Raw genomic sequence first — 27,916 nt, 5'->3', positions numbered from 1 at the left:
TTAGTTTGGAATAAAGTTTTCAACAAGAACTTAGTCTGGAATAAAGTTTTCAACAAGAACTTAGTCTGGAATAAAGTCTTCAACAAGAACTTAGTCGGGAATAAAGTTTTCAACAAGAATTTAGGAATAAAGTTTTCAACAATAAGTTAGTCTGGAATAAAGTTTTCAACAAGAACTTAGTCTGGAATATAGTTTTCAAGAACTTAGTCTGGAATAAAGTTTTCAACAAGAAGTTAGTCTGGAATAAAGTTTTCAACAAGAACTTAGTCTGGAATAAAGTTTTCAACAAGAATTTAGTCTGGAATAAAGTTTTCAAGAACTTAGTCTGGAATAAAGTTTTCAACAAGAACTTAGTTTGGAATAAAGTTTTCAACAAGAACTTAGTCAGGAATAAAGTTTTCAACAAGAAGTTAGTCTGGAATAAAGTTTTCAACAAGAACTTAGTCTGGAATAAAGTTTTCAAGAACTTAGTCAGGAATAAAGTTTTCAACAAGAACTTAGTCAGGAATAAAGTTTTCAACAAGAACTTAGTCTGGAATAAAGTTTTCAACAAGAATTTAGTCAGGAATAAAGTTTTCAACAAGAAGTTAGTCTGGAATAAAGTTTTCAAGAAGTTAGTCTGGTATAAAGTTTTCAACAAGAACTTAGTCTGGAATAAAGTTTTCAACAAGAACTTAGTTTGGAATAAAGTTTTCAACAAGAAGTTAGTCTGGAATAAAGTTTTCAACACGAACTTAGGCTGGAATAAAGTTTTCTTCTCAAGCTTCTGCTTTGTCATCTTTCCACCCGCTTCAAAGGAGTTTGCTGTCTCCCGGTGGAGGAGACGAGTCTCCGTGACCGGAAGGAGGGATGCAGGTCAACCTGCGGCAGGACGGGGGTCTGGCAGCCTGAGACACTTTGAGGGGGCAGCAAAGGTGGTGGCGACTACCTGGTGTCCACTGGTTGCAAAAACTTGGGACGCTGTAGAACTTGGTCAGCTTCTTCACGGCTTGCTTCCCTCCTGCTGCGGGGAGGACACCCGCTTCCTCCTGAGGGCTCAGCTTGCTCTCAAAGGCGTGACCACATCGAGGACCGAGGTAACTGTAGGGCTCGCTGTTGCAGCTCAGAGAGCGCATTGGCCTCCTGGACCGATTCCAAGTCTTGTCGATCCAAAGCTCCACCTGGGCTTTGTCCATCCTGGGGGTGGTCTCCTCAGTCGCTTCATCATCTGCCTTGACCCCGGCTCCTAGCTGGACCTGATCAGGGCCAGCAGTCTCGCCTAGGAGACCAGAAGCTATTTTGGAAATAATCCCCCAGTCCCTGCGGATGTGGTCGGCTGTGGTGAACTGGGAGGTGACTGTGAACCGAAGGATGCGTTTGTTGTGAACCTCTGCGGGAATGAGGTACATGGTCCCGGAACAGGTCAGTCTTCGGAGCAGTTCCTGGGTCAAAGCGTTGCCGGCCTGGAAGAAAAGAAAGCGCAGTTAAAGACTGGCAGTGTTGATGAGTCCAAGGATCCTGGAGGTAATCAGTGTTTCCTTCAGCTGTCAAACATTCATTGACTGGTCTTAGAACAAGGTGTGTCTCAGACCTTGGAACACCCCAGCAATGAGTAACTCATGTACAACACTTGGTTGACCTACCTTGAGGCAGAACACCACCAGGCCAAGGTGTCTCTGGGCAGGAATGTCGAAGTGTGGCTCACTCCTGATCAGGGACTCCAGGAGCTTGGCCATGTCGATGCCCTGAAGAGGCCAGAGTCCAAGGTCAGGACACTGAACAGGAACTTTTCATACACAAAATGTTGGTACACCCGTGCAGATTGTTAGGCTCTGAAGTTCCATTTTGGACCTGAGAGGGTTCACAAGTCTGTTCTGGGTTACCACACGGGTCTAGGAGGAGGTCTGGACTATTCCTCAGCAAAATTATCCAACATAATGTCTTCTGTGCACAGTCATCATCCAACATCATGTCTCATGTACACAGTCATCATCCAACATCATGTCTCATGTACACAGTCATCATCCAACATCATGTCTCATGTGCACAGTCATCATCCAACATCATGTCTCATGTACACAGTCATCATCCAACATCATGTCTCATGTACACAGTCATCATCCAACATCATGTCTCATGTACACAGTCATCATCCAACATCATGTCTCATGTGCACAGTCATCATCCAACATCATGTCTCATGTGCTCAGTCATCATCCAACATCATGTCTCATGTACACAGTCATCATCCAACATCATGTTTCATGTGCTCAGTCATCATCCAACATCATGTCTCATGTACACAGTCATCATCCAACATCATGTCTCATGTACACAGTCATCATCCAACATCATGTCTCATGTACACAGTCATCATCCAACATCATGTCTCATGTACACAGTCATCATCCAACATCATGTCTCATGTACACAGTCATCATCCAACATCATGTCTCATGTACACAGTCATCATCCAACATCATGTCTCATGTACACAGTCATCATCCAACATCATGTCTCATGTACACAGTCATCATCCAACATCATGTCTCATGTACACAGTCATCATCCAACATCATGTCTCATGTGCACAGTCATCATCCAACATCATGTCTCATGTGCTCAGTCATCATCCAACATCATGTCTCATGTACACAGTCATCATCCAACATCATGTTTCATGTGCTCAGTCATCATCCAACATCATGTTTCATGTGCTCAGTCATCATCCAACATCATGTCTCATGTACACAGTCATCATCCAACATCATGTCTCATGTGCTCAGTCATCATCCAACATCATGTTTCATGTGCTCAGTCATCATCCAACATCATGTCTCATGTGCTCAGTCATCATCCAACATCATGTCTCATGTGCACAGTCATCATCCAACATCATGTCTCATGTACACAGTCATCATCCAACATCATGTCTCATGTGCTCAGTCATCATCCAACATCATGTTTCATGTGCTCAGTCATCATCCAACATCATGTCTCATGTGCTCAGTCATCATCCAACATCATGTCTCATGTGCTCAGTCATCATCCAACATCATGTTTCATGTGCTCAGTCATCATCCAACATCATGTCTCATGTACACAGTCATCATCCAACATCATGTCTCATGTGCTCAGTCATCATCCAACATCATGTCTTCTGTGCTCAGTCATCATCCAACATCATGTCTCATGTGCACAGTCATCATCCAACATCATGTCTCATGTGCACAGTCATCATCCAACATCATGTCTCATGTACTCAGTCATCATCCAACATCATGTCTCATGTGCACAGTCATCATCCAACATCATGTTTCATGTGCTCAGTCATCATCCAACATCATGTTTCATGTGCTCAGTCATCATCCAACATCATGTCTCATGTGCACAGTCATCATCCAACATCATGTCTCATGTACACAGTCATCATCCAACATCATGTCTCATGTGCTCAGTCATCATCCAACATCATGTCTCATGTGCTCAGTCATCATCCAACATCATGTCTCATGTGCTCAGTCATCATCCAACATCATGTCTCATGTGCACAGTCATCATCCAACATCATGTCTCATGTACACAGTCATCATCCAACATCATGTCTCATGTGCAAAGTCATCATCCAACATCATGTCTCATGTACACAGTCATCATCCAACATCATGTCTCATGTGCTCAGTCATCATCCAACATCATGTCTCATGTGCTCAGTCATCATCCAACATCATGTCTCATGTGCACAGTCATCATCCAACATCATGTCTCATGTGCTCAGTCATCATCCAACATCATGTCTCATGTGCTCAGTCATCATCCAACATCATGTTTCATGTGCTCAGTCATCATCCAACATCATGTCTCATGTACACAGTCATCATCCAACATCATGTCTCATGTGCACAGTCATCATCCAACATCATGTCTCATGTGCTCAGTCATCATCCAACATCATGTCTCATGTGCACAGTCATCATCCAACATCATGTCTCATGTACACAGTCATCATCCAACATCATGTCTCATGTGCACAGTCATCATCCAACATCATGTCTCATGTGCACAGTCATCATCCAACATCATGTCTCATGTGCTCAGTCATCATCCAACATCATGTCTCATGTGCACAGTCATCATCCAACATCATGTTTCATGTGCTCAGTCATCATCCAACATCATGTCTCATGTGCACAGTCATCATCCAACATCATGTCTTCTGTGCACAGTCATCATCCAACATCATGTCTTCTGTGCTCAGTCATCATCCAACATCATGTCTCATGTGCACAGTCATCATCCAACATGTTTCATGTACTCAGTCATCATCCAACATCATGTCTCATGTACACAGTCATCATCCAACATCATGTCTCATGTGCACAGTCATCATCCAACATCATGTCTTCTGTGCACAGTCATCATCCAACATCATGTCTCATGTGCTCAGTCATCATCCAACATCATGTCTCATGTGGTCAGTCATCATCCAACATCATGTCTCATGTGCACAGTCATCATCCAACATCATGTCTTCTGTGCTCAGTCATCATCCAACATCATGTCTCATGTGCACAGTCATCATCCAACATCATGTCTCATGTGCACAGTCATCATCCAACATCATGTCTCATGTGCACAGTCATCATCCAACATCATGTCTTCTGTGCTCAGTCATCATCCAACATCATGTCTCATGTGCACAGTCATCATCCAACATCATGTCTTCTGTGCACAGTCATCATCCAACATCATGTCTCATGTACACAGTCATCATCCAACATCATGTCTTCTGTGCACAGTCATCATCCAACATCATGTCTTCTGTGCACAGTCATCATCCAACATCATGTCTCATGTGCACAGTCATCATCCAACATGAAGTCTCATGTGCACAGTCATCATCCAACATCATGTCTCATGTACACAGTCATCATCTAACATCATGTCTCATGTGCTCAGTCATCATCCAACATCATGTCTCATGTGCACAGTCATCATCCAACATCATGTCTTCTGTGCACAGTCATCATCCAACATCATGTCTCATGTGCACAGTCATCATCCAACATCATGTCTTCTGTGCTCAGTCATCATCCAACATCATGTCTCATGTGCACAGTCATCATCCAACATCATGTCTTCTGTGCACAGTCATCATCCAACATCATGTCTCATGTGCTCAGTCATCATCCAACATCATGTCTCATGTGCACAGTCATCATCCAACATCATGTTTCATGTGCTCAGTCATCATCCAACATCATGTTTCATGTGCTCAGTCATCATCCAACATCATGTCTCATGTGCACAGTCATCATCCAACATCATGTCTCATGTGCACAGTCATCATCCAACATCATGTCTTCTGTGCTCAGTCATCATCCAACATCATGTTTCATGTGCTCAGTCATCATCCAACATCATGTTTCATGTGCTCAGTCATCATCCAACATCATGTCTCATGTACACAGTCATCATCCAACATCATGTCTCATGTGCACAGTCATCATCCAACATCATGTCTCATGTGCTCAGTCATCATCCAACATCATGTCTCATGTGCACAGTCATCATCCAACATCATGTCTCATGTGCACAGTCATCATCCAACATCATGTCTTCTGTGCAGTCATCATCCAACATCATGTCTCATGTGCACAGTCATCATCCAACATCATGTCTCATGTGCTCAGTCATCATCCAACATCATGTCTTCTGTGCTCAGTCATCATCCAACATGAAGTCTGAATGAATATAATGATAATGAGAGCATGGTGAAGGTACATAACATACGTGTCTAATGTGTTCCTGCAGCTTCTTCAGTCCAAACGAGCGTAAGACAAACCAAAGTTTGAGGGATCGGAAACGACGACTAAGAGGAATTTGCCAATGCTGCTCAGACAAAAGGAGAAAATCAGTTTCGTGTTGACACAAATAAGATGTTGATGATGTACTATAAAGTTAGTAATAAGATGTTGATGTACTATAAAGTTAGTATTAAGATGTTAATGATGTACTATAAAGTTAGTAGTAAGATGTTAATGATGTACTATAAAGTTAGTAGTAAGATGTTGATGTACTATAAAGTTAGTAGTAAGATGTTAATGATGTACTATAAAGTTAGTAGTGAGATGTTGATGTACTATAAAGTTAGTAGTAAGATGTTAATGATGTACTATAAAGTTAGTAGTAAGATTTTAATGGTGTACTATAAAGTTAGTAAGATGTTGATGATGTACTATAAAGTTAGTAGTAAGATGTTGATGTACTATAAAGTTAGTAGTAAGATGTTAATGATGTACTATAAAGTTAGTAGTAAGATTTTAATGGTGTACTATAAAGTTAGTAAGATGTTGATGATGTACTATAAAGTTAGTAGTAAGATGTTAATGGTGTACTATAAAGTTAGTAAGTGGTTGATGATGTACTATAAAGTTAGTAGTGAGATGTTAATGATGTACTATAAAGTTAGCAGTAAGATGTTGATGCACTATAAAGTTAGTAGTAAGATGTTAATGATGTACTATACAGTTAGTGGTAAGATTTTAATGGTGTACTATAAAGTTAGTAAGATGTTGATGATGTACTATAAAGTTAGTAGTAGGATGTTATTGATGTACTATAAAGTTAGTAATATGATGTTGATGTACTATAAAGTTAGTAGTAAGATGTTAATGATGTACTATAAAGTTAGTAGTAAGATGTTGATGTACTATAAAGTTAGTAGTAAGATGTTATGATGTACTATAAAGTTAGTAAGATTTTAATGGTGTACTATAAAGTTAGTAAGATGTTAATGATGTACTATAAAGTTACTAGTAAGATGTTAATGATGTACTATAAAGTTAGCAGTAAAAATGTTAATGGTGTACTATAAAGTTAGTAAGATGTTAATGATGTACTATAAAGTTACTAGTAAGATGTTAATGATGTACTATAAAGTTAGTAGTAAAATCTTAATGTGTACTATAAAGTTAGTAAGATGTTGATGATGTACTATAAAGTTAGTAGTAAGATGTTAATGATGTACTATAAAGTTAGTAGTAGGATGTTAATGATGTACTATAAAGTTAGTAGTATGATGTTGATGTACTATAAAGTTAGTAGTAAGATTGTAATGGTGTACTATAAAGTTAGTAAGATGTTGATGATGTACTATAAAGTTAGTAGTAAGATGTTAATGGTGTGCTATAAAGTTAGTAAGATGTTGATGATGTACTATAAAGTTAGTAGTAAGATGTTAATGATGTACTATAAAGTTAGTAGTAAGATGTTAATGATGTACTATAAAGTTAGTAGTATGATGTTGATGTACTATAAAGTCAGTAGTAAGATGTTAATGATGTACTATAAAGTTAGTAGTAAGATGTTGATGTACTATAAAGTTAGTAGTAAGATGTTAATGATGTACTATAAAGTTAGTAGTAAGATTTTAATGGTGTACTATAAAGTTAGTAAGATGTTGATGATGTACTATACAGTTAGTAGTAAGATGTTAATGATGTACTATAAAGTTAGTAATATGATGTTGATGTACTATAAAGTTAGTAGTAAGATGTTAATGATGTACTATAAAGTTAGTAGTAAGATGTTGATGTACTATAAAGTTAGTAGTAAGATGTTATGATGTACTATAAAGTTAGTAGTAAGATTTTAATGGTGTACTATAAAGTTAGTAAGATGTTAATGATGTACTATAAAGTTACTAGTAAGATGTTAATGATGTACTATAAAGTTAGCAGTAAAAATGTTAATGGTGTACTATAAAGTTAGTAAGATGTTAATGATGTACTATAAAGTTACTAGTAAGATGTTAATGATGTACTATAAAGTTAGTAGTAAAATGTTAATGGTGTACTATAAAGTTAGTAAGATGTTGATGATGTACTATAAAGTTAGTAGTAAGATGTTAATGATGTACTATAAAGTTAGTAGTAGGATGTTAATGATGTACTATAAAGTTAGCAGTATGATGTTGATGTACTATAAAGTTAGTAGTAAGATGTTAATGATGTACTATAAAGTTAGTAGTAAGATGTTGATGATGTACTATACAATTAGTAGTAAGATGTTAATGATGTACTATAAAGTTAGTAATATGATGTTGATGTACTATAAAGTTAGTAGTAAGATGTTAATGATGTACTATAAAGTTAGTAGTAAGATGTTGATGTACTACAAAGTTAGTAGTAAGATGTTATGATGTACTATAAAGTTAGTAGTAAGATTTTAATGGTGTACTATAAAGTTAGTAAGATGTTAATGATGTACTATAAAGTTACTAGTAAGATGTTAATGATGTACTATAAAGTTAGTAGTAAAAATGTTAATGGTGTACTATAAAGTTAGTAAGATGTTAATGATGTACTATAAAGTTACTAGTAAGATGTTAATGATGTACTATAAAGTTAGTAGTAAAATGTTAATGGTGTACTATAAAGTTAGTAAGATGTTGATGATGTACTCTAAAGTTAGTAATAAGATGTGGATGTACTATAAAGTTAGCAGTAAGATGTTAATGATGTTCTATAAAGTAGTCAGTTGATGATGTACCATGAAGTCAGTAGCTACTTGGGAGTTGTCGTGACGCAGGTAAACAGGGTCCACACTAAATGTCTGCTGGAGCTTCAGTTTGTCCTTCACCCTGAAACAAGAACATCAACATTTGATCTCTCCTCCATCGTTCATCTTCTCATTTTTATATAGCACTTCTGCTTCTTCCTGCAAAAATTATTGATCCTACATTGATCCTACATTGATCCTATATTGATCCTACATTGATCCTACATTGATCCTATATTGATCCTATATTGATCCTACATTGATCTTACATTGATCTTACATTGATCTTACATTGAGCCTACATTGATCTTACATTGATCGTACATCGATCTTAAGTAATATTTATGGCGACAGCAAAGTTGCGCTCCATAGTCAACTACAAACCTAGACCCAACAGTCCATAGGACCACTACAGTCGTGGACCACCACAGACCTATACTCAACGTTCCATAGGACCACCACAGCCCTAAACCCAACACTCTATAGGACTCTGCATTCCTAAACCCAATGCTCCATAAGACCACTACAGAGCTAGGCCCATCTGACCATAGAACCACTACAGTCCTGGACCACTACAGGCCTAAACCCAATGCTCCATAAGACCACTACAGAGCTAGACCCGACAGTCCATTGGACCACTACAGTTCTGGACCACTACAGACCTACACCCAATGCTCCATAGGACCACTACAGACCTAAACCAACGCTCTATAGGACCACTACAGACCTAAACTCAACGCTCCATAGGACCACTACAGACCTAGTTCCAACAGTCCATAGGACCACTACAACCCTTAACCCAACACTCCATAGAGCCACTACAGTCCTAAACCCAACGATCCACAGGACCACTACAGTCCTGGACAACTACAGACCTAAACCCAACACTCAATAGGACCACTGCAGTGCTGGACTACTACAGACCTAAACCCAACGCTCCATAGGATTACTACAGTCCTGGACCACTACAGACCTAAAACCAACGCTCCATAGGACCACTACAGACCTACACCCACACTCCATAGGACCACTACAGTCCTGGAACCAAAAGACATAAAACCAACGCTCCATGGGACCACTACAGACCTACACCCAACACTCCATAGGACCAATACAGTCCTGGACCACTGCAGACCTAAAACCAACTCTCCATAGGACCACTACAGTCCTAAACCAACGCTCTATAGGACCACTACGGACCTAAACTCAACGCTCCATAGGACCACTACAGACCTAGTTCCAACAGTCCATAGGACCACTACAACCCTTAACCCAACACTCCATAGAGCCACTACAGTCCTAAACCCAACGATCCATAGGACCACTGCAGTTCTGGACTACTACAGACCTAAACCCAACGCTCCATAGGATTACTACAGTCCTGGACCACTACAGACCTAAACCCAACGCTCCATAGGACCACTACAGTCCTGGACAACTACAGACCTAAAACCAACGCTCCATAGGACCACTACAGACCTACACCCACACTCCATAGGACCACTACAATCCTGGACCACTACAGACCTAAAACCAACGCTCCATAGGACCACTACAGACCTACACCCAACACTCCATAGGACCAATACAGTCCTGGACCACTGCAGACCTAAAACCAACTCTCCATAGGACCACTACAGTCCTAAACCAACGCTCTATAGGACCACTACAGACCTAAACTCAACGCTCCATAGGACCACTACAGACCTAGTTCCAACAGTCCATAGGACCACTACAACCCTTAACCCAACACTCCATAGAGCCACTACAGTCCTAAACTCAACACTCCATAGGACCACTACAGACCTAGTTCCAACAGTCCATAGGACCACTACAACCCTTAACCCAACACTCCATAGAGCCACTATAGTCCTAAACCCAACGATCCATAGGACCACTACAGTCCTGGACAACTACAGACCTAAACCCAACACTCAATAGGACCACTGCAGTTCTGGACTACTACAGACCTAAACCCAACGCTCCATAGGATTACTACAGTCCTGGACCACTACAGACCTAAACCCAACGCTCCATAGGACCACTACAGTCCTGGACAACTACAGACCTAAAACCAACGCTCCATAGGACCACTACAGACCTACACCCACACTCCATAGGACCACTACAGTCCTGGACCACTGCAGACCTAAAACCAACTCTCCATAGGACCACAACAGTCCTAAACCAACGCTCCATAGGACCACTACAGACCTAGTTCCAACAGTCCATAGGACCACTACAACCCTTAACCCAACACTCCATAGAGCCACTACCGTCCTAAACCCAACGATCCATAGGACCACTACAGTCCTGGACAACTACAGACCTAAACCCAACACTCAATAGGACCACTGCAGTGCTGGACTACTACAGACCTAAACCCAACGCTCCATAGGATTACTACAGTCCTGGACCACTACAGACCTAAACCCAACGCTCCATAGGACCACTACAGTCCTGGACAACTACAGACCTAAAACCAACGCTCCATAGGACCACTACAGACCTACACCCAACACTCCATAGGACCAATACAGTCCTGGACCACTGCAGACCTAAAACTAACTCTCCATAGGACCACTACAGTCCTAAACCAACGCTCTATAGGACCACTACAGACCTAAACTCAACGCTCCATAGGACCACTACAGACCTAGTTCCAACAGTCCATAGGACCACTACAACCCTTAACCCAACACTCCATAGAGCCACTACAGTCCTAAACTCAACACTCCATAGGACCACTACAGACCTAGTTCCAACAGTCCATAGGACCACTACAACCCTTAACCCAACACTCCATAGAGCCACTATAGTCCTAAACCCAACGATCCATAGGACCACTACAGTCCTGGACAACTACAGACCTAAACCCAACACTCAATAGGACCACTGCAGTGCTGGACTACTACAGACCTAAACCCAACGCTCCATAGGATTACTACAGTCCTGGACCACTACAGACCTAAACCCAACGCTCCATAGGACCACTACAGTCCTGGACCACTACAGACCTAAAAACAATGCTCCATAGGACCACTAAAGACCTACACCCAACACTCCATAGGACCACTACAGTCCTGGACCACTACAGACCTAAAACCAACGCTCCATAGGACCACTACAGACCTAAACCAACGCTCTATAGGACCACTACAGACCTAAACTCAACGCTCCATAGGACCACTACAGACCTAGTTCCAACAGTCCATAGGACCACTACAACCCTTAACCCAACACTCCATAGAGCCACTACAGTCCTAAACCCAACGATCCACAGGACCACTACAGTCCTGGACAACTACAGACCTAAACCCAACGCTCCATAGGACCACTACAGACCTAAAACCAACGCTCCATAGGACCACTACAGACCTAAACCCAACACTCAATAGGACCACTGCAGTTCTGGACTACTACAGACCTAAACCCAACGCTCCATAGGATTACTACAGTCCTGGACCACTACAGACCTAAACCCAACACTCAATAGGACCACTGCAGTTCTGGACTACTACAGACCTAAACCCAACGCACCGTAGGATTACTACAGTCCTGGACGACTACAGACCTAAACCCAACGCTCCATAGGACCACTACAGACCTAAAACCAACGCTCCATAGGACCACTACAGACCTAAACCCAACACTCAATAGGACCACTGCAGTTCTGGACTACTACAGACCTAAACCCAACGCTCCATAGGATTACTACAGTCCTGGACCACTACAAACCTAAACCCAACGCTCCATAGGATCACTACAGACCTACACCCAACACTCCATAGGACCACTACAGTCCTGGACCACTACAGACCTAAAACCAACGCTCCATAGGACCACTACAGACCTACACCAAACACTCCATAGAACCAATACAGTCCTGGACCACTACAGACCTAAAACCAACTCTCCATAGGACCACTACAGTCCTGGACCACTACAGACCTAAAACCAACTCTCCATAGAACAACTACAGACCTGGACCAGGACAGACCTAAACCCCAGGCTGGATGTGGTTTTAAGGAGCTTCATTCACCAAAAGGCGGTGCAGTCGAAGTGAACCATCATCCACTTGGAAGGGTTGAAGACGAAGGAGTCGGCAAACTGGATGCCTTCCAGGGACCAACGCAGCTCCGGACACAAGTAGGCGGAGCCTGCATAGGCGGCGTCCACGTGGAGCCATAGTCCCTCCTCTGCACCTGTTTCATGATGATTAGTGAGCAGCAGCAGCAGCATCGCCATGATTAGTCACATGGAGACTAGATGAAGATACTCACATGACGACTAGGTGACAAGACGACTAAAAGACTAGATGACTAGATGAATATACTTACATGAAGACTAAGTGACTTGAAGACTAGATGAATATACTTATGGGGAGAGACGCAGCCGACGGGCCGACAGCGGGTTGAGAGAGGCGGTCTGGACCAAGTTGGAGGCCAGATTGTGAGCAGGTGTGTGTCTTACGCACCTGACTCTGATTGCCGTTCTCCTGCCGCTCGGCGTGAGTCACGCCTCTCCTCCCCGCCACATGCCCCGCCTCCTGGCCTCCAACTTGGTCCAGACCGCCTCTCTCAGCCTGCTGTCGGCCCCTCGGCTGCGTCTCTCCACAACTTACATGAAGACTAAATGACTAGAAGACTAGAGGACTAGATGAAGATACTGACAGGGAGACTAGATAACTACAAGACTAGATGACTAGAAGACTAGATGAAGATACTGACAGGGAGACTAGATAACTTGAAGACTAAATGAAGATACTTACATGAAACTTATGTGACCAGAAGACTAGATGAAGATACTGACATGGAGACTAGATAACTAGAAGACTAGATGACTAGATGAAGATACTGACATGAAGAGTAGATGACTAGATGATTAGAAGATTAGATGAGTAGATGAATAGATGATTAAATGAGTAGATGACTAGATAAATAGATTATTAGATGACTAGATAAATAGATGATTAGAAGACGAGATGACTAAATGACTAGAAGACTAGATACTTACAGACAGGTCCCAGTACAGAGAGGGCGTCGAAGGCACAGACTCCTGTAGTTCCCAGGGTGGCACACAGCTGACTCACTTACATGAAGACTAGAAGACTAGAGGACTAGAAGACTAGATACTTACAGACACTCACTAACATGATGACTAAATGACTAGAAGACTAGATACTTACAGACAGGTCCCAGTTCCGAAAGGGCGTCGAAGACACAGACTCCTGTGGTTCCCAGAGTGGCACACAGCTGACTCACTTAAATGAAGACTAGATGACTAGAAGATTAGTCATCTAGATTACTAGATGACTAAGAGACTAGAAAAGGAGTTACTTACAGACAGGTCCCAGTTCAGAGAGGGCGTCGAATGCACAGACTCCTGTGGTTCCCAGGGTGGCACACAGCTGACTCACTTACATGAAGACTAGATGACTAGAAGACTATGTGACTAGATGACTAAAAGACTAGAAGTCTAGATACGTACAGACAGGTCCCAGTTCTGAGAGGGCGTCGAAGGCACAGACTCCTGTGGTTCCCAGGGTGGCACACAGCTGACACACAACATGGAGTTATGTCCTCTGCAGTGTGCCATGGTCTTGGTTGGGAAGGTGTGGTGGACTACAAACCAGGAAGGGAAGTAGTCCTCTCCGCCGGTCTTCTTGCACGGCCCGTCTCAACGTGTCCCCCCTGAGGGCCATCAGGTGGTCTGTGGGCAGGAAGCGGATCTTGACCAGCGAGATGTGACCCGCCTTCTCCACTGACGAGTGCGCCTGTGACCACACACACTTCAGTTCCTCACCACCAGAGACTAGGAGCACACACACTTCAGTTCCTCACCACCAGAGACTAGGAGCACACACACTTCAGTTCCTAACCACTAGGGACTAGGAGCACACACACTTCAGTTCCTCACCACCAGAGACTAGGAGCACACACACTTCAGTTCCTCACCACCAGAGACTAGGAGCACACACACTTCAGTTCCTAACCACTAGGGACTAGGACCACACACACTTCAGTTCCTCACCACTAGGGACTAGGACCACACACACTTCAGGTCCTCACCCCCAGAGACTAGGACCACACACACTTCAGTTCCTCACCACTAGGGACTAGGACCACACACACTTCAGTTCCTCACCACTAGGGACTAGGAGCACACACACTTCAGTTCCTCACTAGCAGGGACTAGGACCACACACACTTCAGTTCCTCACCACCAGAAACTAGGAGCACACACACTTCAGTTCCTCACTAGCAGGGACTAGGACCACACACACTTCAGTTCCTCACCAGCAGGGACTAGGACCACACACACTTCAGTTCCTCACCACCAGAAACTAGGACCACACACACTTCAGTTCCTCACCAGCAGGGACTAGGAGCACAAACACTTCAGTTCCTCACCACTAGGGACTAGGAGCACACACACTTCAGTTCCTCACTAGCAGGGACTAGGACCACACACACTTCAGTTCCTCACCACCAGAAACTAGGACCACACACACTTCAGTTCCTCACTAGCAGGGACTAGGACCACACACACTTCAGTTCCTCACCACTAGGGACTAGGACCACACCACACTTCAGTTCCTCACTAGCAGGGACTAGGACCACACACACTTCAGTTCCTCACCACTAGGGACTAGGACCACACACACTTCAGTTCCTCACCACTAGGGACTAGGACCACACACACTTCAGTTCCTCACTAGCAGGGACTAAGACCACACACACTTCAGTTCCTCACCAGCAGGAACTAGGACCACACACACTTCAGTTCCTCACCACTAGGGACTAGGAGCACACACACTTCAGTTCCTCACCAGCAGGGACTAGGAGCACACACACTTCAGTTCCTCACCACTAGGGACTAGGACCACACACACTTCAGTTCCTCACCACCAGAGACTAGGACCACACACACTTCAGTTCCTCACTAGCAGGGACTAGGACCACACACACTTCAGTTCCTCACCACCAGGGACTAGGAGCACACACACTTCAGTTCCTCACCACTAGGGACTAGGAGCACACACACTTCAGTTCCTCACCAGCAGGGACTAGGAGCACACACACTTCAGTTCCTCGCCACTAGGGACAAGGACCACACACACTTCAGTTCCTCACCACCAGAGACTAGGACCACACACACTTCAGTTCCTCACCACTAGGGACTAGGGGCACACACACTTCAGTTCCTCACCACCAGGGACTAGGAGCACACACACTTCAGTTCCTCACCACCAGAAACTAGGACCACACACACTTCAGTTCCTCACTAGCAGAGACTAGGACCACACACACTTCAGTTCCTCACTAGCAGGGACTAGGACCACACACACTTCAGTTCCTCACCACCAGGGACTAGGAGCACACACACTTCAGTTCCTCACCACTAGGGACTAGGACCACACACACTTCAGTTCCTCACCACTAGGGACTAGGACCACACACACTTCAGGTCCTCACCCCAAGAGACTAGAACCAAACACACTTCAGTTCCTCACCACCAGGGACTAGGAGCACACACACTTCAGTTCCTCACCAGCAGGGACTAGGAGCACACACACTTCAGTTCCTCACCACTAGGGACTAGGACCACACACACTTCAGTTCCTCACTAGCAGGGACTAGGACCACACACACTTCAGTTCCTCACCACCAGGGACTAGGAGCACACACACTTCAGTTCCTCACCACTAGGGACTAGGAGCACACACACTTCAGTTCCTCACCAGCAGGGACTAGGAGCACACACACTTCAGTTCCTCGCCACTAGGGACAAGGACCACACACACTTCAGTTCCTCACCACCAGAGACTAGAACCACACACACTTCAGTTCCTCACCACTAGGGACTAGGGGCACACACACTTCAGTTCCTCACCACCAGGGACTAGGAGCACACACACTTCAGTTCCTCACCACCAGAAACTAGGACCACACACACTTCAGTTCCTCACTAGCAGAGACTAGGACCACACACACTTCAGTTCCTCACTAGCAGGGACTAGGACCACACACACTTCAGTTCCTCACCACCAGGGACTAGGAGCACACACACTTCAGTTCCTCACCACTAGGGACTAGGACCACACACACTTCAGTTCCTCACCACTAGGGACTAGGACCACACACACTTCAGGTCCTCACCCCAAGAGACTAGAACCAAAAACACTTCAGTTCCTCACCACCAGGGACTAGGAGCACACACACTTCAGTTCCTCACCAGCAGGGACTAGGAGCACACACACTTCAGTTCCTCACCACTAGGGACTAGGACCACACACACTTCAGTTCCTCACCACCAGAGACTAGGACCACACACACTTCAGTTCCTCACTAGCAGGGACTAGGACCACACACACTTCAGTTCCTCACCACCAGGGACTAGGAGCACACACACTTCAGTTCCTCACCACTAGGGACTAGGAGCACACACACTTCAGTTCCTCACCAGCAGGGACTAGGAGCACACACACTTCAGTTCCTCGCCACTAGGGACTAGGACCACACACACTTCAGTTCCTCACCACCAGGGACTCGGACCACACACACTTCAGTTCCTCACCACTAGGGACTAAGACCACACACACTTCAGTTCCTCACCACTAGGGACTAGGACCACACACACTTCAGTTCCTCACCACCAGAGACTAGGACCACACACACTTCAGTTCCTCACCACCAGAGACTAGGACCACACACACTTCAGTTCCTCACCACTAGGGACTAGGAGCACACACACTTCAGTTCCTCACCACCAGAAACTAGGACCACACACACTTCAGTTCCTCACCACCAGAGACTAGGACCACACACACTTCAGTTCCTCACCAGCAGGGACTAGGAGCACACACACTTCAGTTCCTCACCAGCAGAGACTAGGACCACACACACTTCAGTTCCTCACCAGCAGGGACTAGGACCACACACACTTCAGTTACTCACCACTAGGGACTAGGACCACACACACTTCAGTTCCTCACTAGCAGGGACTAGGAGCACACACACTTCAGTTACTCACCACTAGGGACTAGGACCACACACACTTCAGTTCCTCACCACCAGAGACTAGGACCACACACACTTCAGTTCCTCACTACTAGGGACTAGGACCACACACAGTTCAGTTCCTCACCACCAGAGACTAGGACCACACACACTTCAGTTCCTCACCAGCAGAGACTAGGACCACACACACTTCAGTTCCTCACCAGCAGGGACTAGGAGCACACACACTTCAGTTCCTCACCAGCAGAGACTAGAAGACTACTAAGCACCTGATCAGAGGCGTAGGCCACCAGGGTGGAGTTGAGGACGGAGGGGTCCAGGTCCAGGTCCTGGTCCCGGTCCAGCTGCATGATCTTGTCCTTCCTGGCGGCCAGCAGAGCCACCAGCGTGCTCTCACTCACCGTGCTCTGATTGGATGCTGAGAGTCAGCCAATCAGGAGCAAGAAGACAAGAAGATGATAGGTCTACCTGCAAGACTCCGCCCCCTCGGCTGTCACGGTGCTGATGCAGGAAGAAGTCAGGAAGTCCTAAAGCTCTGCACAGCCAATCCATCACCTTCATTTCTAACTCTGTGCAGGCGGGGCTGGACGCCTGTGTCAACACCTTGTTAGCATTAGCATTAGCATCACTTTCATTTCTAACTCTGTGCAGGCGGGGCTGGACGCCTGTGTCAACACCTTGTTAGCATTAGCATTAGCATCACTTTCATTTCTAACTCTGTGCAGGCGGGGCTGGACGCCTGTGTCAACACCTTGTTAGCATTAGCATTAGCATCACCTTCATTTCTAACTCTGTGCAGGCGGGGCTGGACGCCTGTGTCAACACCTTGTTAGCATTAGCATTAGCATCACTTTCATTTCTAACTCTGTGCAGGCGGGGCTGGACGCCTGTGTCAACACCTTGTTAGCATTAGCATTAGCATCACTTTCATTTCTAACTCTGTGCAGGCGGGGCTGGACGCCTGTGTCAACACCTTGTTAGCATTAGCATTAGCATCACCTTCATTTCTAACTCTGTGCAGGCGGGGCTGGACGCCTGTGTCAACACCTTGTTAGCATTAGCATTAGCATCACTTTCATTTCTAACTCTGTGCAGGCGGGGCTGGACGCCTGTGTCAACACCTTGTTAGCATTAGCATTAGCATCACTTTCATTTCTAATTCTGTGCAGGCGGGGCTGGACGCCTGTGTCAACACCTTGTTAGCATTAGCATTAGCATCACTTTCATTTCTAACTCTGTGCAGGCGGGGCTGGACGCCTGTGTCAACACCTTGTTAGCATTAGCATTAGCATCACTTTCATTTCTAAGTCTGTGCAGGCGGGGCTGGACGCCTGTGTCAACACCTTGTTAGCATTAGCATCACATTCATTTCTAACTCTGTGCAGGCGGGGCTGTACGCCTGTGTCAACCCCTGGTTAGCATTAGCATTAGCATCACCTTCATTTCTAACTCTGTGCAGGCGGGGCTGGACGCCTGTGTCAACACCTTGTTAGCATTAGCATTAGCATCACCTTCATTTCTAACTCTGTGCAGGCGGGGCTGGACGCCTGTGTCAACACCTTGTTAGCATTAGCATCAGCATCACTTTCATTTCTAACTCTGTGCAGGCGGGGCTGGACGCCTGTGTCAACACCTTGTTAGCATTAGCATTAGCATCACCTTCATTTCTAACTCTGTGCAGGCGGAGCTGGACGCCTGTGTCAACACCTTGTTAGCATTAGCATTAGCATCACCTTCATTTCTAACTCTGTGCAGGCGGGGCTGGACGCCTGTGTCAACACCTTGTTAGCATTAGCATTAGCATCACCTTCATTTCTAACTCTGTGCAGGCGGGGCTGGACGCCTGTGTCAACACCTTGTTAGCATTAGCATTAGCATCACCTTCATTTCTAACTCTGTGCAGGCGGGGCTGGACGCCTGTGTCAACACCATGTTAGCATTAGCATCAGCATTAGCATCACCTTCATAAATACAGCACTTAGTATGTGTGTACTCACCCCAAGTATAGTTGTATAGTACTTAATATGTGTTTACTGTTCCAAGTATAGTAGTATAGTACTTAGTATGTGTGTACTGATCCTAGTATAGTACTTAGTATGTGTGTACTGATCCTAGTATAGTACTTAGTATGTGTGTACTGATCCTAGTATAGTACTTAGTATGCGTGTACTGATCCTAGTATAGTACTTAGTATGTGTGTACTGATCCTGGTATAGTACTTAGTATGTGTGTACTGATCCTAGTATAGTACTTAGTATGTGTGTACTGATCCTAGTATAGTACTTAGTATGTGTGTACTGATCCTAGTATAGTACTTAGTATGTGTGTACTGATCCTAGTATAGTACTTAGTATGTGTGTACTGATGCTAGTATAGTACTTAGTATGTGTGTACTGATCCTAGTATAGTACTTAGTATGCGTGTACTGATGCTAGTATAGTACTTAGTATGTGTGTACTGATCCTAGTATAGTACTTAGTATGTGTGTACTGATGCTAGTATAGTACTTAGTATGTGTGTACTGATCCTAGTATAGTACTTAGTATGTGTGTACTGATCCTAGTATAGTACTTAGTATGTGTGTACTGATCCTAGTATAGTACTTAGTATGTGTGTACTGATCCTAGTATAGTACTTAGTATGTGTGTACTGATGCTAGTATAGTACTTAGTATGTGTGTACTGATGCTAGTATAGTATTTAGTATGTGTGTACTGATCCTAGTATAGTACTTTGTATGTGTGTACTGATCCTAGTATAGTGCTTAGTATGTGTGTACTGATGCTAGTATAGTACTTAGTATGTGTGTACTGATCCTAGTATAGTACTTAGTATGCGTGTACTGATCCTAGTATAGTACTTAGTATGCGTGTACTGATCCTAGTATAGTACTTAGTATGTGTGTACTGATCCTAGTATAGTACTTAGTATGTGTGTACTGATCCTAGTATAGTACTTAGTATGTGTGTACTGATGCTAGTATAGTACTTAGTATGTGTGTACTGACCCAAGTGAAGCCCACACAGTTGATGGCGTCGGCCAACATGTCTCCCAACAAGGACGGCCATGATGTCAGACTGGGGTAATAAGCGTGCATGTGAGGACTCTGCCAGTGAACCACCTGTAACACACATCATGTCATAGTAGTACTGTACACATCATGTCATAGTAGTACTGTACACATCATGTCATAGTAGTACTGTACACATCATGTCATAGTAGTACTGTACATATCATGTCATAGTAGTACTGTACACATCATGTCATAGTAGTACTGTACATATCATGTCATAGTAGTACTGTACATATCATGTCATAGTAGTACTGTACACATCATGTCATAGTAGTACTGTACACATCATGTCATAGTAGTACTGTACATATCATGTCATAGTAGTACTGTACACATCATGTCATAGTAGTACTGTACACATCATGTCATAGTAGTACTGTACATATCATGTCATAGTAGTACTGTACACATCATGTCATAGTAGTACTGTTCATATCATGTCATAGTAGTACTGTACACATCATGTCATAGTAGTACTGTGTACAGTAAATATATATGATGTCATAGTAGTACTGTGTACAGTAAATATATATGATGTCATAGTGGACAGTGAAGTGAATTATATTTATATAACGCTTTTCTTTCGTGACTCAAAGCGCTTTACACAGTGAAAGCCAACATGTGGGTGGCATGTACAGCAGTGTGGGTGGCATGTACTGCAGTGAGGGTGGCATGTACAGCAGTGTGGGTGGCATGTACTGCAGTGTGGGTGGCATGTACAGCAGTGAGGGTGGCATGTACAGCAGTGTGGGTGGCATGTACAGCAGTGAGGGTGGCATGTACAGCAGTGAGGGTGGCATGTACAGCAGTGTGGGTGGCATGTACAGCAGTGAGGGTGGCATGTACTGCAGTGTGGGTGGCATGTACAGCAGTGTGGGTGGCATGTACAGCAGTGTGGGTGGCATGTACAGCAGTGAGGGTGGCATGTACAGCAGTGTGGGTGGCATGTACAGCAGTGAGGGTGGCATGTACAGCAGTGTGGGTGGCATGTACAGCAGTGAGGGTGGCATGTACTGCAGTGTGGGTGGCATGTACAGCAGTGTGGGTGGCATGTACAGCAGTGTGGGTGGCATGTACTGCAGTGTGGGTGGCATGTACAGCAGTGAGGGTGGCATGTACAGCAGTGTGGGTGGCATGTACAGCAGTGAGGGTGGCATGTACAGCAGTGAGGGTGGCATGTACAGCAGTGTGGGTGGCATGTACAGCAGTGAGGGTGGCATGTACTGCAGTGTGGGTGGCATGTACAGCAGTGTGGGTGGCATGTACAGCAGTGTGGGTGGCATGTACAGCAGTGAGGGTGGCATGTACAGCAGTGTGGGTGGCATGTACAGCAGTGAGGGTGGCATGTACAGCAGTGTGGGTGGCATGTACAGCAGTGAGGGTGGCATGTACTGCAGTGTGGGTGGCATGTACAGCAGTGTGGGTGGCATGTACAGCAGTGTGGGTGGCATGTACAGCAGTGAGGGTGGCATGTACAGCAGTGTGGGTGGCATGTACAGCAGTGAGGGTGGCATGTACAGCAGTGTGGGTGGCATGTACAGCAGTGTGGGTGGCATGTACAGCAGTGAGGGTGGCATGTACAGCAGTGTGGGTGGCATGTACAGCAGTGTGGGTGGCATGTACAGCAGTGTGGGTGGCATGTACAGCAGTGAGGGTGGCATGTACAGCAGTGTGGGTGGCATGTACAGCAGTGTGGGTGGCATGTACATCAGTGTGGGTGGCATGTACAGCAGTGTGGGTGGCATGTACAGCAGTGTGGGTGGCATGTACAGCAGTGTGGGTGGCATGTACAGCAGTGTGGTTGGCATGTACATCAGTGAGGGTGGCATGTACAGCAGTGTGGGTGGCATGTACAGCAGTGTGGGTGGCATGTACAGCAGTGTGGGTGGCATGTACATCAGTGAGGGTGGCATGTACAGCAGTGTGGGTGGCATGTACAGCAGTGTGGGTGGCATGTACAGCAGTGTGGGTGGCATGTACATCAGTGTGGGTGGCATGTACAGCAGTGAGGGTGGCATGTACAGCAGTGTGGGTGGCATGTACAGCAGTGAGGGTGGCATGTACAGCAGTGTGGGTGGCATGTACATCAGTGTGGGTGGCATGTACAGCAGTGAGGGTGGCATGTACAGCAGTGTGGGTGGCATGTACAGCAGTGAGGGTGGCATGTACAGCAGTGTGGGTGGCATGTACAGCAGTGTGGGTGGCATGTACATCAGTGTGGGTGGCATGTACAGCAGTGTGGGTGGCATGTACAGCAGTGTGGGTGGCATGTACAGCAGTGAGGGTGGCATGTACAGCAGTGAGGGTGGCATGTACAGCAGTGTGGGTGGCATGTACATCAGTGTGGGTGGCATGTACAGCAGTGAGGGTGGCATGTACAGCAGTGTGGGTGGCATGTACAGCAGTGTGGGTGGCATGTACTGCAGTGTGGGTGGCATGTACAGCAGTGTGGGTGGCATGTACTGCAGTGTGGGTGGCATGTACAGCAGTGAGGGTGGCATGTACAGCAGTGTGGGTGGCATGTACTGCAGTGTGGGTGGCATGTACAGCAGTGTGGGTGGCATGTACTGCAGTGTGGGTGGCATGTACAGCAGTGAGGGTGGCATGTACTGCAGTGTGGGTGGCATGTACAGCAGTGAGGGTGGCATGTACAGCAGTGTGGGTGGCATGTACAGCAGTGTGGGTGGCATGTACAGCAGTGAGGGTGGCATGTACAGCAGTGAGGGTGGCATGTACAGCAGTGTGGGTGGCATGTACAGCAGTGTGGGTGGCATGTACAGCAGTGTGGGTGGCATGTACATCAGTGTGGGTGGCATGTACAGCAGTGTGGGTGGCATGTACTGCAGTGTGGGTGGCATGTACAGCAGTGTGGGTGGCATGTACAGCAGTGTGGGTGGCATGTACTGCAGTGTGGGTGGCATGTACAGCAGTGTGGGTGGCATGTACTGCAGTGTGGGTGGCATGTACAGCAGTGTGGGTGGCATGTACTGCAGTGTGGGTGGCATGTACAGCAGTGTGGGTGGCATGTACTGCAGTGTGGGTGGCATGTACAGCAGTGAGGGTGGCATGTACTGCAGTGTGGGTGGCATGTACTGCAGTGTGGGTGGCATGTACAGCAGTGAGGGTGGCATGTACAGCAGTGTGGGTGGCATGTACATCAGTGTGGGTGGTACTACACTGGCAGCAGGTGGCTCAAGTGTCTTGCTCAAGGACACAACTGCAGCGACTAGGATGGCGGACGCGGGGATCGAACCTGGAACCCTCAAGTTGCTGGCTCGGTCACTCTACTACACGAGCTATACCACTATACCCATCATAGTACTTTGCAGTATTATGATGTCATTGTGGATAGTAGTACTGTATACAATAAATATTGACGGTATTATGATGTCATAGTACTTTACTGTAGTACTGCATGTAGTACTACAGTAAAGTGTGCATGTAGTACTACAGTAAAGTGTGTATATAGTACTACAGTAAAGTGTGTACAAGAGCAGGTACTTACTTTACTGTAGTACTGCATGTCGTACTACAGTAGAGTGTGTACAAGAGGAGGTACTTACTACAAGAGCAGGTACTTACTCAGTTTACTGTAGTACTGCATGTAGTACTGCAGTAGAGCGTGTAGAAGAGCAGGTACTTACTCCCTTTACTGTAGTACTGCATGTAGTACTTCATGTAGTAGTGCAGTAGAGAGTGTACAAGAGCAGGTACTTACTCCCTTTACTGTAGTACTGCATTTAGTACTGCAGTAGAGCGTGTACAAGAGAAGGTACTTACTACAAAAGCGGGTACTTACTCAGTTTACTGTAGTACTGCATGTAGTACTGCAGTAGAGTGTGTAGAAGAGCAGGTACTTACTCCCTTTACTGTAGTACTGCATTTAGTACTGCAGTAGAGCGTGTACTAGAGAAGGTACTAACTACAAGAGCAGGTACTTACTCAGTTTACTGTGGTACTGCATGTAGTACTGCAGTAGAGTGTGTAGAAGAGCAGGTACTTATTCCCTTTACTGTAGTATTGCATGTAGTACTGCAGTAGAGTGTGTACAAGAGCAGGTACTTACTACCTTTACTGAAGTACTTCATGTAGTACTGCAGTAGAGCGTGTACAAGAGCAGGTACTTACTCCCTTTACTGTAGTACTGCATTTAGTACTGCAGTAGAGCGTGTACAAGAGAAGGTACTTACTACAAAAGCAGGTACTTACTCAGTTTACTGTAGTACTGCATGTAGTACTGCAGTAGAGTGTGTACAAGAGCATGTACTTACTCCCTTTACTGAAGTACTGCATGTAGTACTTCATGTAGTAGTGCAGTAGAGAGTGTACAAGAGCAGGTACTTACTCCCTTTACTGTAGTACTGCATTTAGTACTGCAGTAGAGCATGTACAAGAGAAGGTACTTACTACAAAAACAGGTACTTACTCAGTTTACTGTAGTACTGCATGTAGTACTGCAGTAGAGTGTGTACAAGAGCAGGTACTTACTCACTTTACTGTAGTACTGCATGTAGTACTTCATGTAGTAGTGCAGTAGAGCGTGTACAAGAGCAGGTACTTACTACAAGAGCAGGTACTTACTCAGTTTATTGTAGTACTGCATGTGGTACTGCAGTAGGGCGTGTACAAGAGCAGGTGTTTACTCACTTTAATTTAGTACTGAATATAGTACTGTAGTACTGCATATATTACTGTAGTATTGCATATAATACTACAGTAGAGCATGTACAAGGGCAGGTACTTACTCAGTTTACTGTAGTACTGCATGTAGTACTGCAGTGGAGTGTGTACAAGAGCAGGTACTTACTCAGTTTACTGTAGTACTGCATGTAGTACTCCAGTAGAGCGTGTACAAGAGCAGGTACTTACTACAAGAGCAGGTACTTACTCAGTTTACTGTAGTACTGCATGTAGTACTGCAGTAGAGTGTGTAGAAGAGCAGGTACTTATTCCCTTTACTGTAGTACTGCATGTAGTACTGCAGTAGAGCATGTACAAGAGCAGGTACTTACTCCCTTTACTGTAGTACTGCATGTAGTACTTCATGTAGTAGTGCAGTAGTGCGTGTACAAGAGCAGGTACTTACTACAAGAGCAGGTATTTACTCAGTTTACTGTAGTACTGCATGTAGTACTGCAGTAGAGCGTGTAGAAGAGCAGGTACTTATTCCCTTTACTGTAGTACTGCATGTAGTCCTGCATGTAGTACTGCATTAGAGCATGTACAAGAGCGGGTACTTATTCCCTTTACTGTAGTACTGCATGTAGTACTACAGTAGAGCATGTACAAGAGTAGGTACTTACTACAAGAGCAGGTACTTACTCAGTTTACTGTAGTACTGCATGTAGTACTGCAGTAGAGTGTGTAGAAGAGCAGGTACTTACTACAAGAGCAAGTACTTACTCAGTTTACTGTAGTACTGCATGTGGTACTACAGTAGACCGTGTAGAAGAGCAGGTACTTACTCCCTTTACTGTAGTACTGCATGTAGTACTGCAGTAGAACGTGTAGAAGAGCAGGTACTTACTCCCTTTACTGTAGTACTGCATGTAGCACTGCATGTAGTACTTCATGTAGTACTGCAGTAGAACGTGTAGAAGAGCAGGTACTTACTCCCTTTACTGTAGTACTGCATGTAGTACTGCAGTAGAGTGTGTAGAAGAGCAGGTACTTATTCCCTTTACTGTAGTATTGCATGTAGTACTGCAGTAGAGTGTGTACAAGAGCAGGTACTTACTACCTTTACTGAAGTACTTCATGTAGTACTGCAGTAGAGCGTGTACAAGAGCAGGTACTTACTCCCTTTACTGTAGTACTGCATGTAGTACTGCAGTAGGGCTTGTAGAAGAGTAGGTACTTAGTCCCTTTACTGTAGTACTGCATGTAGTACTGCATGTCGTACTGCATGTAGTACTGCATGTAGTACTACATGTAGTACTACAGTAGAGTGTGTAGAAGAGCAGGTACTTACTCCCTTTACTGTAGTACTGCATGTAGTACTTCATGTAGTACTACAGTAGAGTGTGTAGAAGAGCAGGTACTTACTCCCTTTACTGTAGTACTGCATGTAGTACTGCATGTAGTACTGCATATAGTACTGCAGTAGGGCTTGTAGAAGAGCAGGTACTTACTCCCGGCATGACGACTCTCTGGAAGTCCTGAAAGATGGCGTCCCAGTCCTCGGACTCTGCGGGCGCACGTTCTGGGATGAGGGCGCTCATGTAACCTGGTTTCACATCTGGAATGACTCTGCGGTCCTGGATGGTGCTCAGGTACTTGGTGATGTAGTCCACCAGCTCCTTACCTGGGATCAGGACTCACAGTCATGTGACTCATGATGAATTAGGATGGTTCAAGTACCTCGAAGGTTGTATTCCTCAGCCTGCATCTCTGCTTCCTGGGCCGTCTCAACACTCCGCCTCACCACCGCGTCGCTCCATTTATACACGCTTGGGGGACCACCCCCCCCTCCACCCTCATGACGCACTTCCACTTCATATGAGTCTCACACCACTTCCTATAGGACTCACACCACTTCATACATCACATTATATTATATGATTTTATGTCATATTATATTATAGTATATTGTATTATATTATGTTACATCACATTATATTATATTATATTTTATTATTATATATTATTTAATATTACATCATTCCTCCCACCTCCAAAGACATGCACCTGGGGGTAGGCCCCTCCCACCTCCAAAGACATGCACCTGGGGGTAAGCCCCTCCCACCTCCAAAGACATGCACCTGGGGATAGGCCCCTCCCACCTCCAAAGACATGCACCTGGGGGTAGGCTCCTCCCACCTCCAAAGACATGCACCTGGGGATAGGCCCCTCCTACCTCCAAAGACATGCACCTGGGGATAGGCCCCTCCCACCTCCATAGACATTCACCTGGGGGTAGGCTCCTCCCACCTCCAAAGACATGCACCTGGGGGTAGGCTCCTCCCACCTCCAAAGACATGCATCTGGGGGTAGGCTCCTCCCACCTCCAAAGACATTAAATGATCCCTTGTGTTTTAATGTTGTTTATCTGTGTTGATGAGGTGGTGACTTGTCCAGGGCCTACCGCGCCTTCCTTGTCCAGGGTGTGAAACGCCTTCCTTGTCCAGGGTGTACGCCATCTTCCTTGTCCAGGGTCTAACCCGCCTTCTTTGTCCAGGGTGTTCCTCGCTTTCCTTGTCCAGGGTCTAACCCGACTTCCTTGTCCAGGGTCTACCCCGCTTTCCTTGTCCAAGGTCTACCCCGCTTTCCTTGTCCATGAT

The 27,916-nt window shown here is 45.2% G+C and overlaps 1 protein-coding gene across 1 annotated transcript; it reads right to left on the bottom strand.

The window, feature by feature from the left end:
• Window positions 1–55: 55 nt before the first annotated feature.
• On the bottom strand, window positions 56–27,024 carry hdc (histidine decarboxylase). The gene is made up of 12 exons (XM_061887398.1): window positions 26,997–27,024; window positions 26,768–26,940; window positions 20,571–20,684; window positions 18,033–18,155; window positions 17,834–17,971; window positions 14,174–14,317; window positions 14,032–14,098; window positions 12,584–12,746; window positions 8,533–8,623; window positions 5,773–5,871; window positions 1,623–1,724; window positions 56–1,442 (listed from the first exon to the last, which is right to left on the bottom strand). The coding sequence occupies exons 1-12, from the start codon at window positions 27,022–27,024 to the stop codon at window positions 792–794; spliced, it is 1,893 nt and encodes a 630-aa protein (XP_061743382.1). The 3' UTR covers window positions 56–791.
• Between the last annotated feature and the right edge of the window lie 892 nt (window positions 27,025–27,916).

The sequence above is a fragment of the Nerophis ophidion genome, linkage group LG25 (assembly GCF_033978795.1).
Source record: "Nerophis ophidion isolate RoL-2023_Sa linkage group LG25, RoL_Noph_v1.0, whole genome shotgun sequence".
NCBI lineage: Eukaryota > Metazoa > Chordata > Actinopteri > Syngnathiformes > Syngnathidae > Nerophis > Nerophis ophidion.
Note: the sequence above shows the minus strand (reverse complement) of the source record. Positions and strands in the feature narration are given on the sequence as shown.